The sequence below is a fragment of the Corticium candelabrum genome, chromosome 19 (assembly GCF_963422355.1).
Source record: "Corticium candelabrum chromosome 19, ooCorCand1.1, whole genome shotgun sequence".
Classification (NCBI taxonomy): Eukaryota; Metazoa; Porifera; class Homoscleromorpha; order Homosclerophorida; family Plakinidae; genus Corticium; species Corticium candelabrum.
Genome location: NC_085103.1, coordinates 2,723,129 through 2,736,887, shown reverse-complemented (window position 1 = coordinate 2,736,887; position 13,759 = coordinate 2,723,129). Strand labels below are relative to the sequence as shown.

The 13,759-nt window shown below is 40.0% G+C and overlaps 1 protein-coding gene across 1 annotated transcript; it reads right to left on the bottom strand.

Annotated features, from left to right (window-relative positions):
* Positions 1-990: 990 nt before the first annotated feature.
* Positions 991-13,748, bottom strand: LOC134194571 (uncharacterized). Its single transcript, XM_062663515.1, has 23 exons — positions 13,686-13,748; positions 12,575-13,624; positions 11,883-12,164; positions 11,254-11,459; positions 11,090-11,200; positions 9,980-10,108; positions 9,753-9,916; positions 9,406-9,548; positions 9,128-9,211; positions 7,533-8,826; positions 6,617-6,809; positions 6,417-6,553; positions 6,078-6,208; positions 5,877-6,020; positions 4,658-4,825; positions 4,496-4,597; positions 4,085-4,174; positions 3,733-3,837; positions 2,854-2,951; positions 2,715-2,798; positions 2,539-2,647; positions 1,560-1,615; positions 991-1,500 (listed from the first exon to the last, which is right to left on the bottom strand). The coding sequence occupies exons 1-23, from the start codon at positions 13,746-13,748 to the stop codon at positions 1,287-1,289; spliced, it is 5,157 nt and encodes a 1,718-aa protein (XP_062519499.1). The 3' UTR covers positions 991-1,286.
* Between the last annotated feature and the right edge of the window lie 11 nt (positions 13,749-13,759).

Below are 13,759 nucleotides of genomic sequence, written 5' to 3'. Positions count from 1 at the left end.
TAAATTACCAAACAAGGAGGAAATAACAAATTTGGGCGTTGTCATGAATGATTATACTGTATGGTACAGAGCACATTGGAGGCTAGAAAAGAAAATTTTATGCTGCTGTGAATGCATGGTGTCATTAACCGACTTTGTGGAAGTTGTTCAAAAGATAGTGTATGGATGACAATCATGGAAAGTCAACTATTTCCAGTTCTTGCCTAGGGAAGTCATTTGTGGAATTTTGAATGAAGTTTAATAGAGACGTCTGTTAATTAATTATCACAGCGTATCGATCGCCGTGGGCTTCGTTGAGTAGCTGATTGTCTAGCACTCCAAAGGAACAAAAGAAACGGCCAGTGTTATCGTTTGTAGAATCTAGCTAGACGGCGATTTCTGAGCGAAGGTACCACTTAGGCATATGCTGACTTGTCTGGTATCTATCTTTCAAGAACAAAGCTCATTTTGCAAATATTTTGTAACCGTAGTAGTTGGCTTTTGGTGCTATGATGTGTCAGCTGTAAACTCGCTCGGAAGATAAGACTTGCCTATCCTCGTCCCCAGACTCTTTCTCGCTAGTCTTGTCCGGTGACGGCAGGGCCGGATCCAGAGGGGGTTCAGGGAGTTGAACCCCTCTTTTCCAATAGGCGTGGTTCAATAATTTTATATAATTTCATTAGAAAAGAGAAAATTAGTAATGCTATAAATAACTGCTACCGGTGAATCAAAAATTCCTGGATCCGGCGCTGTGCCTGTATGACAATTCCAAGCTTTCTAGTTATACAGGCATCGGACAAGAGTGAGAGCGAATAGTACAGCTAAATTTATCCTGTATGAGAGCAGTCTCCCGGATTATGATAATCAATCGAGCAGATTTCGAAAGTTAGTTGATCACATACCCCACTATACAACTGAAAAGAATAACCGACCGACAAGTGACTTGTAAAGCGTTGAAAATCACAAATACTAGACCAAACTCAGACATGGGAGCTTACTCGAGTATCTCTGAATGGTACATGAACAGGAAGTAACTAATTGCCTATAGGTGTCGTGTTGTCTGTGAAGACCACGAGAATATGAAGACAGATGACCAATTGAAAAAGTCAGCATACACTGTGAACAAAAAGTCAACTCTGGTAGTTAATAATTGAAATACCAATTTCTGATAATACCAAATGAACATAGATGTACACATATATCTATTGAATTGCATATGAATTTCACTACTTGAGAAGGGTTAATTACCTGAAAATAAACTAATTTTATCAATACTTCCAAGTGTAATCTTTCCAAAGCCAAACGAGTTACTGATCTTTGGTCTCGAATATGAGAGGCAGACCATAGATAACAGGAGCGGCTCCGATCAAATACTTGTAATTACATGATGATCTCGCAGCAGAAATCACCGCAGTCAAGGAGACGTCATTACAATCTGCCAGCAGTTGCTTGAGAACGGCCTCAGCAAAGCTACTCATGTCCTTGTCCAGCACATTCCACAGATTGCCAACCAGAGCAGGACTAGCAATAAACCATATAATAAAAAATTATTCGTATAATGTAGCGTAGTCAGTGCTTACCATCCAGCCAATAGATAGCTGTATGGAAGACCAGTGGGCTCCATCAGGCCACGAGACTATCAACAAAACCGAAAACCATCAATATTTCTTCAATAATTAATATGTTTGTCAGACTACATTACCTAAAATTTTTTGTAGCACAAAAATACACTAATTAAGTGTGATGTCAGAGTGGTCAATTTTTTGAACGACCCTTGAAGCTTGGCATTCACGAAGCTTACAAGCTTAGCCATAATTTGGTGTGCAGAGGTACGTACAAGCTACTAATCTTGGTGACACCAAACGCTGACAATACCTACTGATGTAACATTAAATACTAAACCATGGTAAACAAACTTAGTTGGTCACCAATTACTTCAATAGATTGCCAAATATGTAGCACCTCCTGATAAGTTCCTGACTGGTGTATGTGTTTATGTCATTCAGCAGCACTAATACAAAGAGCTTTTTCAGAAAAATGGTCTGCTCTTCAAGCACAATAGCGTAAAATCAGAGATTCGTGCAACCATAATATTGTGCGAATTTGCCCCAAAAGAGTACTTGGAAAATTCAATATCAAGACAGCTCGAATATCTACTCAAGTATACTGGTAACAGTTTTGTATTGACCAACCCCAATAACCACCACAACAACTATAACAAGAAAGAATGCCACCATGCATACACATTTGCTGCCAGTTCAACGTCATTCTGAGATTGGATCATCTGTACACGGATGTACGAAAAAATGGCGAGAAAAAGATGGTATGAATACACATGTCCATGTCTATGCACAGTGTGAATTCAATGCGTGTGATAATATTTCTATTGCACGATTCGCATGATTTAAATCAATATCTGGTTTTACAGTATCAACCACCCTAACAAAATCAATAACTCAATCAATATTACAATAACGGAAACACTTCTACACAATAATAGGAATCGCACCTACAATATATACAGAAAATTTAGTTATACAATTTTAAAAATTGACTTACTACTAGTTTCCCGCTGCTGCAGCCAAATAGGAATGTCAAAGCTCGACATCTCAGCTTTTCAATTGTACCAGAAGTCACATACTGACGACCATTGCCGTGTCCAAAATATCTAAGCACACAATTAGTTGCAAATGTTAGACTCTCCACTACAGTTGAATGCTCAAATTGGTAATCACAGAAACAAATCTTTTTCTGTGAGAGCTTTTCTGTAGTGATCAGCAGTTGGTTGTTCAGCTATCAACCCTGACCATCCAACCTCGCTTTAAATACCAAAGAAATTAGCAACTGGACAATCCAGACCGGTGTTTAAATTACCTTGCAAACCATTTCTGAAATTTGTCTTGCATTATCCCAATGTTCTTCTCTGGATCCAATATAAAGAATGCATTATGTGGGTTGATTTGAAATCGAGCCTAAAGTAAGACCCGTGATAGTGATGTTCCATATGTTGACACATGCTCATACACAACACATGCATGCACACACACACACACACACACACACACACACACACACACACACACACACACACACACACACACACACACACACACACACAATCCTAAATGTCAGGAGCTGCCGATCAGAGGTCATGCTGCCCCAGCTGTTAAGCTGGGCCCTGTGCGCTACTCAGGGAACTCTGGGCCTGCGCTAGCAAACTCCTGGAGCCACTCACAGGAGCACCGACTCGTGAAGCCAACTGTGGTGTGAGCACCCGAAGTCTCACCAGGATCCCAGTGGCTGATGTCAAGTCACAGCCGATGGCCTCTTAGGACCCCAGTCAATGACCAGGTACTCATTTATACTCCTGAGTCGAGAGAAGAATATGTGTGTTACTTTCTTGTTTAATTAAGGAAACTACGCCATAGCTCACAATCACTGACTTGAACTTGCGACCCTTCAAGGTCCCGGATGTAAACACTCATAAGATCACTCTAACCAACTGAGCTATCACACCACACACAGACACAGACACAGACACACACACTCACACTTGCATGCACCCACAAAACAAAGTGCAGGCAGATAAGCAAACAAACAGACAACCAACAGACGATAGATATAAGCATAAATGAACACACACACACACACACACACACACACACACACACACACACACACACACACACACACACACACACACACACTGACACACACACATTAGCATAAACACTGATACACAAGTCAACTGACTTTTGTTGCATGAAGATGGCAGCAAAGCATTGCAAGTGATGGCATGCGAGACACATTCTGATGTTTGAAAAGAGGAATTGATTCCCACGGCAACTGCTGAAGACTCTAAGCACAAAGGATATACAATCATTGATTAGTCAACTTGAGGACAACAAAGGAAGTGCTCAGTTTCCACACATCCTCATCATAAAGCTGACGTTTGTGTTCCTATATCTTCAAACACTGATGCACTAAATATTTACTTTAATATCCAACAATGCAACACACAGCAATCAATTTCCATTCTTCCAACTACTGTATAAGATTGATGTAAATGCACATAGCAAGGCATTGCCACAAGCACACCTCTCACCTTGTCAAGAATCAAAATAACTGGAGACCGCTTTACAGCAGAACTAGAAGTAAAAAGACGACTGCCACAATCCTTTACTTGCTTCACAATCTGTAATGAAAGTAAATAGACACATTTGCTGGCACACAAGTGCATGAAGCTGAAGTATATGACTGTCAATTGTGTTATTTCTATTGTCCACCTGCTCATACATCTGACACACACACACACACACACACACACACACACACACACACACACACACACACACACACACACACACACACACACACACAAACACACGACTTCATGTCAGCATCTCTCATCACATGCACTACTGCTATTTTAGTAAGCCAACTATGCCACCGTTAAGGATGTCACCAGGTTACATAAAGATTTAGTAAATCATGTTATATGCAGACAAAGACTAACTTTATTCAAGATTGATGTTGTCAGACACTCAGCTCCTGTGACCGCTTGAATAAAATCTTCAATTTGCTGGTTACTCAAACTTGACAACCCATTCAGCATAGTCTGAAAACAACATAATCAAAGTAAGCTACTGATGTTGGCAACTAAACTACAACAACTGACCTTCCAGTCTCCTTGTTCTGTAGTAACTCCTGTCAATTTGGAAACAAAAGCAGTAATTTTCTTTGCCATTGTCTTCATCTGTTGTTGTAGTTTCTCATTTTCTACTTCTCCACAGACTAAACCTTTCCAACAACCGAGCCAGCTATCCTCCAATGTACATAATAAACTCTATAAATAATATCAGTAACTCAGTTAAAGTAAACTACCTAGGCTATGCAAAGTACCACTAAACTATTAAAATTTTGAATACCATATTTCTGCGAGTAGTGATGGGGCACTATTCAAGCAAAGGCATTATTATTTCACAAGCACAGAGACTGTTGTACATTGTTCGTTTGTATACCATCACACTACACAAACAACAGGAATAAACTACTGTGATCTAATCCTACAGTCTTGTGAATCCTGTCTATCGTCGTTTTCTCTTGAGTAGTATTCCTGGTCTGTTGAATCTTCATCATCAGTCAATGGTTCTACCGGTATACGTGTTTCCCTTGACAGTGATAGGGTATCGGCGTACAAACAATTTGTACCCGCTGTATCAACCAACCAGGGTTGCCACAAACCAATAATACAACCATAAATACAATAATAAACTATAATACAACTGGGTTTGAACACTGCCCTAGAGAGGCATTATTTGAGTATGGGGCACTATTTGCGGAAATACGGTACATACATGAACAGATGACAACACTTCGTGACAGTTTCAGGTGCTATGCAACTGCCATATACCTCAAAACGTTGTGTGTAACTGTTGTTGATCCTATCTAAAACATATTTCTAATCTGCTGCTACCTACTACATAGCAGTTCTCAAGAGTAGCTGACACAGCTGCTGCACAGAAAACAGATCCACCAGAATCCAAACTTACATCATGCTGCCAGTGTGGATGAAGACTAATAACTTACAATCATAACGCACTGTCCCAGTATGCCCTCATAATGGCTTATCACACAACCTACATGTTGTGTGTTGACAAAATTCGATTGAAAGAGTACAAGCTGGACCAACTCATGTGACAGACACTCCTGAAGTTCCGACATGAGGGACACTTCAGATTTGCTTGTTCGAGAGACACTGTCCTGCATGCAAACCTAGCTGAGCAAAAATTAGCCCTAACTATACATGTTGTTCCCACTTGAGCTTGCTTTTCCTCGTATTGATATATTAGTGTTATGTATTTTATATAAAACCCCTTCAGTCATATCAATCTCACCGCCACAGACGAGTCCAAAGAAGTACGTGCATTTTTCCAATGTGTTTTGGTCATCTTGCTTGTGTCCATCAATTCAATAAGCAGATGATCCAACTTTTCACGAACATATACCGCACAATCACAATCTTTTCCTCTGCATTTGTCCTTAAATATAAACAAGAAAATTGACAAAATCAATGACCAGTTAGTAAACTGTCCTACCTGTGATTCATCATGCTGCAATTGATGCAAGACAACAATCGGCTGAGAAAACGCCTGCAATCTTGTGATAGCCAAGACGGGGCAAGCAATGAAAGGCAAAGACAATATACCCAAACCACATACTGACCAACCTGGAATTGATGCAAAGCAACATCACTTTATGAAACTGTAATTCTCAACATCATGCAGTTATGCCAAACTCTACAAATTGTCTTAACAATAAAGTGCTGTACAGTGTACCCAATTTAAGCGTATGCTAAAATTCCCCTCAAAGCTCAAAAAGCAAAAAGGTGTACTCCTTAAGACCCTCTTTCCTGTCAATTGATCCGCATGGCTCACCTGGTGGAAGCAGTTCAGAAATCTGACTCTTCAATTCTGTTGATTGTGTCAGTACATGAGCAACAATACTCTTTTGGTAGTGCAACAATGCCAACCACTCTTCAGCATCACGACTGCCGCCATCCTTGCTCAGCTTACTGTAAAACAGCCACAGTTAGGCCATAAAATAATAATCTCAAACGTCAGTTGCTAAGTTCAACCGAATTTGCTCTGTCCAGACACGAACAGCTTGATGGTTCAAAGAGCATGCTGCTGACAGATGAAGGTAATAAGCGGCCTCCCAAGAATTTGATCCCGCGTGGACATAGACAAGGCAATGACAGATATTGTGCAGAAGCTGCACAGGACTGCAATGGCGAATGAGAGACAAAGCATGTTCCAACCACACACAAACTATACAAAGAACAAAAGGCAAGTCTTATAATAACATTTCAATATACAGAATAAACCCCAAGCATAACCACTGGCCATAAACATAATGCACTCTCTCACTACTCTCTCTGAAGTCTTAGATCCTAAAGTTTACAATGACTTTAATTAATTAGTCTGCATAAATGTTAAGTCACTGACTGAAGGAAAGACATCGATGCTTTGTATGAGAATTCCAGATGTCCACAAACTCTTTTGCCTCTATTATTCAATTCATGGTAAAACTGCAAATTATGATGAAATAATTCAACCTTAGTACAAAAATTGATAACAATTGTACAGAAATTCAATTTTCACAAAATTTGTCTTTGCCTAATGGACATTTATGACACATAAGATCAGACTGTCCAAGTTAGCCAAACCTTTCATTTGAAATTTGTCGAGCCTTGGATTTCATTCTTATGGAATGTGCTATCTGCAGTCTAACAGTCTCACGCTTCAACACTAGCATGAAGCTACATAATTTGTAGAGCTTTACTTTGTGCTTTGTAATTTAGACTGTTTCTTATAGTTCCCAGCTGTCTATTTCAATTATCAGTATTCACAGTCTTGCTTTAATTATTCCGAACACACACTACGTGGCATATCAAATTGCATTAAATTGGGAAACTTCCCATGAAATCAGGATACTTGCCAGTGTAGAAAATTGCTTAGAAAGCACTTGATCAAAGACATAACGATGATTACCTGACTCTGTAGATTCATTATTAAGACCAAGAGAGCCAGCAGAGCGACAGTATAGCAATCGAGCTGCCAACACTGGTTCTGTGACCAACAATGGACAATGACATTGCTCATCCCTTCTACAATCATTGACATGCATCACGGTCATTCCTCTCTCACTCAACTCAACACACTGAGAAAAATCCTTGTCAGCAAGACACAATTCAGCTTTCACTGCCAGGACTTCAATAAGACAAACAGTAAGCAACTTGTTCTTGTCAACAACAGGTGGTTGCTTCTTCTTTCGTTTGAGCCCCTTAGTATGAACTGCTATCTTTTCCTTTTTCTTGATTGGTAAAATCATTTGAGGGTCATGATTCTTCAGACTGTCCTCAAACTTTTCAACATAACCAGACAATGTTAAGCACAACTCATCAACTAGAGTCAAATGATCTGTGTGAGACGTGCCACTTCTGGTATGTGCTAGGCTAAGTAGAATTCTGTCTTTAACTGCCACAGGATCTTCCACTTCTGTTGACTTCAACGCCTCGGCAATTCTCAAGTGATGCTCATATTTTTCAGTGTCACCCATCACAGCATAGTTATCACTGAGACAGCGATGAAAGCGACTTTGCCATCCATGCAATTCAAATGCCTCTGACATGTGCAATCCATCATTCAGTAAGCCAGTGCAGTTAGCAGAAAGCTGCTGTTCAAAGTAAATAGAGCTTAGATGTATGATCGCTTTCATCAATTCGTTCAACACAACCCATACAAGGTCGGGTCGTTGATCTGTAAGTAACACCTCTGTTCCTTTCCTATCAATCTTCTTCACATTGGCAAGGCTCGTCCAGATGTTGACTGCATCCAGCAATGGTTCCAGCCTTGTCAATGGAAATGATTTCATTCTCTTCTTTAGACAAACACTAAGAGAAGGATCGCATGACTCAACAGATAGAAGACAGCTACACAATGAATAGAGCCTCGCTTGAAGAATAAACGAGATCTGATATCTCTGCTCCATCAGTGGTCGCCCAAACAGATCCATTGCGCACTGGCAAGCTTCACTAATCTTGCCTTGATGCCATAACACCCAACACTTTTCAACATCTACCGTGCAGACTAGACACTCTGGCGGTGTAGCAATGCATCCCAGCTCATCCTCAGCCTCTTGTAGAAGAGTGGCCGCACGACCCAACTCCCCTATATCCACAAGAAGACGCACTGCTGTACAAAGAGTACAGATTGTGAGAGACGAATTGGCCAGAACTGAGCAAAGTTTAAGAGCAAGACAGTGAGCCTTCACTGCCAAGATATGCTAACACAAATGCAATATTATATTTACTGTATACAGATTCACATCACACTATGCACAGAAAAGTTAGAACCAAGAATGTCTAGCAAATTCAACAATACATGCCAGCGCAGCACCAAGTGATGTGACACATCACCATCAAACAGATGCCCAAAATGTTCATGTACAAGACATGCCAAACCAACAAAAAAGCAGATGTTAACAGATTTGCTATAGAAGACTCTGTCCATGGAAAGAAAACCACAAACAGCATGATATTTGTAATGCATCCAATCACTTGATTTTGATTGTGTTTATCTGTTACCTGATCTAAGAGCTGCAACAATCGTCCTGTTGTTAAAATGTTGTTACAGGCAATTTCACAAGACTCGATGCAGGTTGCCAATTCCTTAAACAAAATAAACATTAAAGTCCTAATCAACAACATAAGAACAAGAACTAATTAGCATTGTTGTCACAAGATCAGGGCATTTTTTCGTCACACACATATGCCATGCCCCAGTGTTAAAAAATGTATGCTTGCTCTAATGGTCCTACTATATCCTAAAGCAAACATTGCAAAATGCAATCAGTCACACATACCTCTGTTGCAATGCTGCTGATCAACTGTATCCAAGTAGCCAATGCGAGTGACAAATTCTCCTTCACTGTTTCAATACCAGGACGAGAAGAGCCGTTAAGAGTTTCGTCACATTCAGTATCATCAAATTTGAGAACACGTACAGCTACAAAGCATAGAAAATGTGTTAAGAGTATAAACACAATTCCTGCACTAAGTAATTTGATGCATATCACTTGCAATCATTTGTAATCATGAACACACACACACACACACACACACACACACACACACACACACACACACACACACACACACACACACACACACACACACACACACCAAACACACCAAATAGCAAGTTTCTTACTGCTGTCTACTTCATGCTTAGAATCCTGTTTCTTTCCACACTTCTCGTACACACAAAGAGCCAAAGAGAGATAAGCAGTAGCTAAGGCATCCTTCTGAGCGTATGACACCACATCTCTTTGTGACAACAATTGAATGCCCTCAGTGAAACAGCCAGAAGCCTCACTGATAACATAAACCAAATATATTAAATTAAAGTCGAAACAAAAAGTCACAGAAAGGACCGACTTTGCATTAGACCGCTTGATAAGTAGCCCCTTCTGTATGAGTGCATGACCCTTTCTGTCAGAATGTTCATATGAACTCCATAAGTCAATTAGCTGACCAACAACCTTTACCATATGCTCTCTGGCAATACTACAAGAAACAAATGTTATACACTTGCTAGTAAGCACACTAGACAAGTAGTGAGAGTGACTATTACAACAAATAGGTGCCCCTACAAATGAAAAGTTGAGCCAATAGATTGGATAATACATTGCAAATAGTCAGCAAGTTTCATCTTCCAAAAACAAATTATCAGCTTATCTACCTGGCTGTCTGTGTCTTTCATCAAGATGTTTGCTTTCTCTCCACACTAAATTCAATTAATCAATTTGTCTTTATCGTGACACCTTCACTCGATCTGTAAAACTTTGTCTACTAAAAATAATCTTCTCCAGTTCTGAAGTCACATACCAAAGGATAGTAAACAAGACATCACGTGTGCAGTCCTGCTGTAAGGTGGCTGCTTTAGACAGCCAAACAGTAGTGTTGTACTCAACTACTAGTACGCAAGTTTAATTAAGAAATATCTACCAAAACGCTTCTTATGGATTCAATGGCTTACATATTGTTTATTCACAATCATTGTAGCACAAACAGCGGTTGAGATATACTGTTACTAAATTAATCTATTGCAAATGTCTGAAAAGAGCCCCAGGCACCTATTTTTGAAAAAACAAACCTGCACTTTGTCTGTATGACCACCCAGAGGACGTCATTATTGTATGACACATTCGTCCAGAACATGCCTGGAAAATTAAGCACAACAAGATGCAACACTGTAGACTGACAATGCATATTGACAACACTCCCATCAAAGCAGACACCTATGCTATTCACGTTACAAAATATAGGCTAATAACTAATTAAGAATTAATTAAGACTGAACTTGATGTAGTTGTAGTCTACTACACATGGATTTTTCAAGTCCATCGAAGGCACTTGTCCAAGCGTATTTGTAACTGTTATGATGATTTCAACTAGCACATTTTCACTGTTCAACTAACTGCTTCAGTAATCGAATAGACACTTTTTCAAACATTTACAGTATATCTTGACATAGCATTCATTTACCATGTTGATTGTCGTCTGTAACAGTCCAGTTCAGCCTGGACCATCAAACCGCATCCCTCTTTCTCTGACGACAACACGTCTGATGACTTGCTAATTACTTCCAACACACTCCTGTAATAGAAAGTTCATAAATTATGTTACACACTAAAATCAAAAACTGAGACTTTATAGCGTATTGTGATGCTTGTTCCTTCTTCTTGAGTTCTTGAGCAACCCACTGCTCAATGAGGTCAGCAGGCAAACTCTCATCAGTCACCAGTGACAAAGGCAGAAGGGATAAAGCCGCAGTCAAGACATGAAGGGAATGAGACAACTGATGATCAGATATCAGTAAGACTGACAATTTCACATAAAGTGACATCAAATCAACCTTCAAAATGCATATGCAACTTATCATTTTCTAGTTAAAACAAATCAGTACAATGCAAAGACCGTCTGACTAATCGAATCAAATCATAAATCACAGTGGTTGTCGTGTCACATGTACAATATAACGTGACTAGATTTCAGACTTAGTGCACACGGAAAAATATAACAAGATTAAATAGATCAAAGAGATTATCCTAGCTGAACAGACTGCTAAAAAGAACATGCCATATGCCATACACTGCAAAGAAGAAAATTTAGACTGAAAGAAGAATTAGGAAGAATTAGGTATTATTCAAGCAAGCTGTGTGCTTGTGTGTGTGTGTGTGTGTGTGTGTGTGTGTGTGTGTGTACACGTGCACGAGCACGCGCGCGTGTGCTGACTGCATGACATCTATCAACGTTTATTCAACTTATAATATTCAACCTGTATTAGAACATTCATCAGTGAATCAGACTGTCTCCAGTTGTGACACCAAGTGCTGACAACATCCGTGTGCTTCTCCAGCAAGTTTATTGCATCTCGTTTCATGCCACATTCACACAACTTTTGAACACACTGAAGAGCAGTAGATGTCAATCGATCAACATCAGCAACTTCAACTTCAACACAAGAGAGAATGTCAGCAGCTCTCATCAGTTTCTCACTGCACCGAATTGCATTAGATGAAACAAGTTGAGCATGAAGTATCAAGCATCGCATCAGCTCCTATAAGAAGTCACATAAGCTAACAGAAACAGTGTTGCAGTTCCCACATTAATAGTTTCTTGTATTGTAGAAAGTATGTACTCATGAAATGGTCTACTACAATAGCGAAGTATTTGCATGTAAAGAGAAATAAAGCAAATTTTGTAGGCACATCATTGCTGTCATGTTTCAAAAGTCAGACTGTCTATACAATTTTGTCAGAAGAATCTCAATGCTGGTCATTATTATGCAAGCCAATTACACCGCTATGTGTAGTGCCTATACAATTAATTAACTCTCCATACCTACTAGTTCTGTTTAGTAGATGTCACCAGAATGTAAATTCAAAAAGCAGAAAATGCAGGATCCCGTCCCTCCCAAAAGCATATTTGCATTTCATAGGTAATGTAAACTTACAGTATGGCCCTTACCAGCTGGTCTGTGTCATCATTTTCACATTGAAGTAATTCACAATACACAATGAGACACGTATCAAAGCCTTGTGCTAGCATTCTGTCAGCACTCTCAGCGACAACATCTAGCGCCAGTCTTACAGTTCTCAGACATTCCTTTACAAGTTCTAGACGATTCTTCTCAACCTTCCGGCCTGATGATAGCAGCTTTCTGACAAACTCTACAGACTTTTCAAACTCTTGGCATGTATGTTTTTGCTTTGCCGCTAGAATACTTCCAATACACAGATGACACAGTGAGCAAGCAAGATGCTTTGTAGAGTTCTCACTTTGACCGTCCAAAAGCGTCAAAACCTCACCACCTGTGAATTGAGCGACGTCAAACTGACCCAAAATGCAGCAAGTCTGAATATGCCACAAGTGCAGTTTCACGATGGACAACAGTTCGTCTCTAGTTGAAGCATCAAACTTTTCTCGAATGAGTGGCAGAAGAGAGTCATAAACGGACTGCATTACTGCTGCCGTATCCTCATCATCCACCATCTCCATACATTCATAGACTCTTCTAGAGAGCCAATTGAAATCAACGTCTTCATTGCAGATCAGAAACAGAGCCTCTCTTCGCAACGTCAAGCATTCACTTCCGTCGTACTTCTTGCTTGCCCTCCACATTATCTCGTACGAGTCTCTCGTTACGGCTTCCATGTCACGCGTCTGCTGACAGTCTGTGTCTATCAGTTCCATCACGTATCTCAACGTATTTCCACATTTGAAAATGATGTCGTGCGTACCGCTAGCTTTCGTCGCCTGTCTCAAAGAAATAAGTAAAAGCTTCACTAGCTCTGCTGATACCGAGTTGATCCATTCGGCTTTCGTTTTCGTTAGAAGAGGTGCAGTTTCTGCTACCACGTCGACGCACGCGCATAAAACTCGATCGTACTTTTCAAAACCAGCGGTAGAGATGCCAGCCAAACAAGCTTTCATCAATTCTAAGCATTGCCTGTAACGCTTCTGCATTGCATCTGCCTGTTTTATTCCTCTTTTATTTGAAGCGAAACCGAAGTTCTTCTGAATGCGACAAGTAGAGCGTTTTACATTGAATATTCAACATTTACAGTTACATTGTTACCTTAATGTCATCGTCAGAAAACAAGCATCCAGAGCGCAACTTCCAGAGAATGTTGTTCGCCATTCAAATGTGCC

Coding starts and splice junctions, on each gene's coding strand:
- LOC134194571 (XM_062663515.1), bottom strand. CDS start 13,748: ATGGCGAACAACATTCTCTGGAAGTTGCGCTCTGGATGCTTGTTTTCT. Junction 6,209..6,416: donor TTCTGAACTGCTTCCACCAG/GTGAGCCATGCG, acceptor CATCAATTCCAG/GTTGGTCAGTATGTGGTTTG. Junction 4,826..5,876: donor CTTTGGACTCGTCTGTGGCG/GTGAGATTGATA, acceptor TATTATTTATAG/AGTTTATTATGTACATTGGA.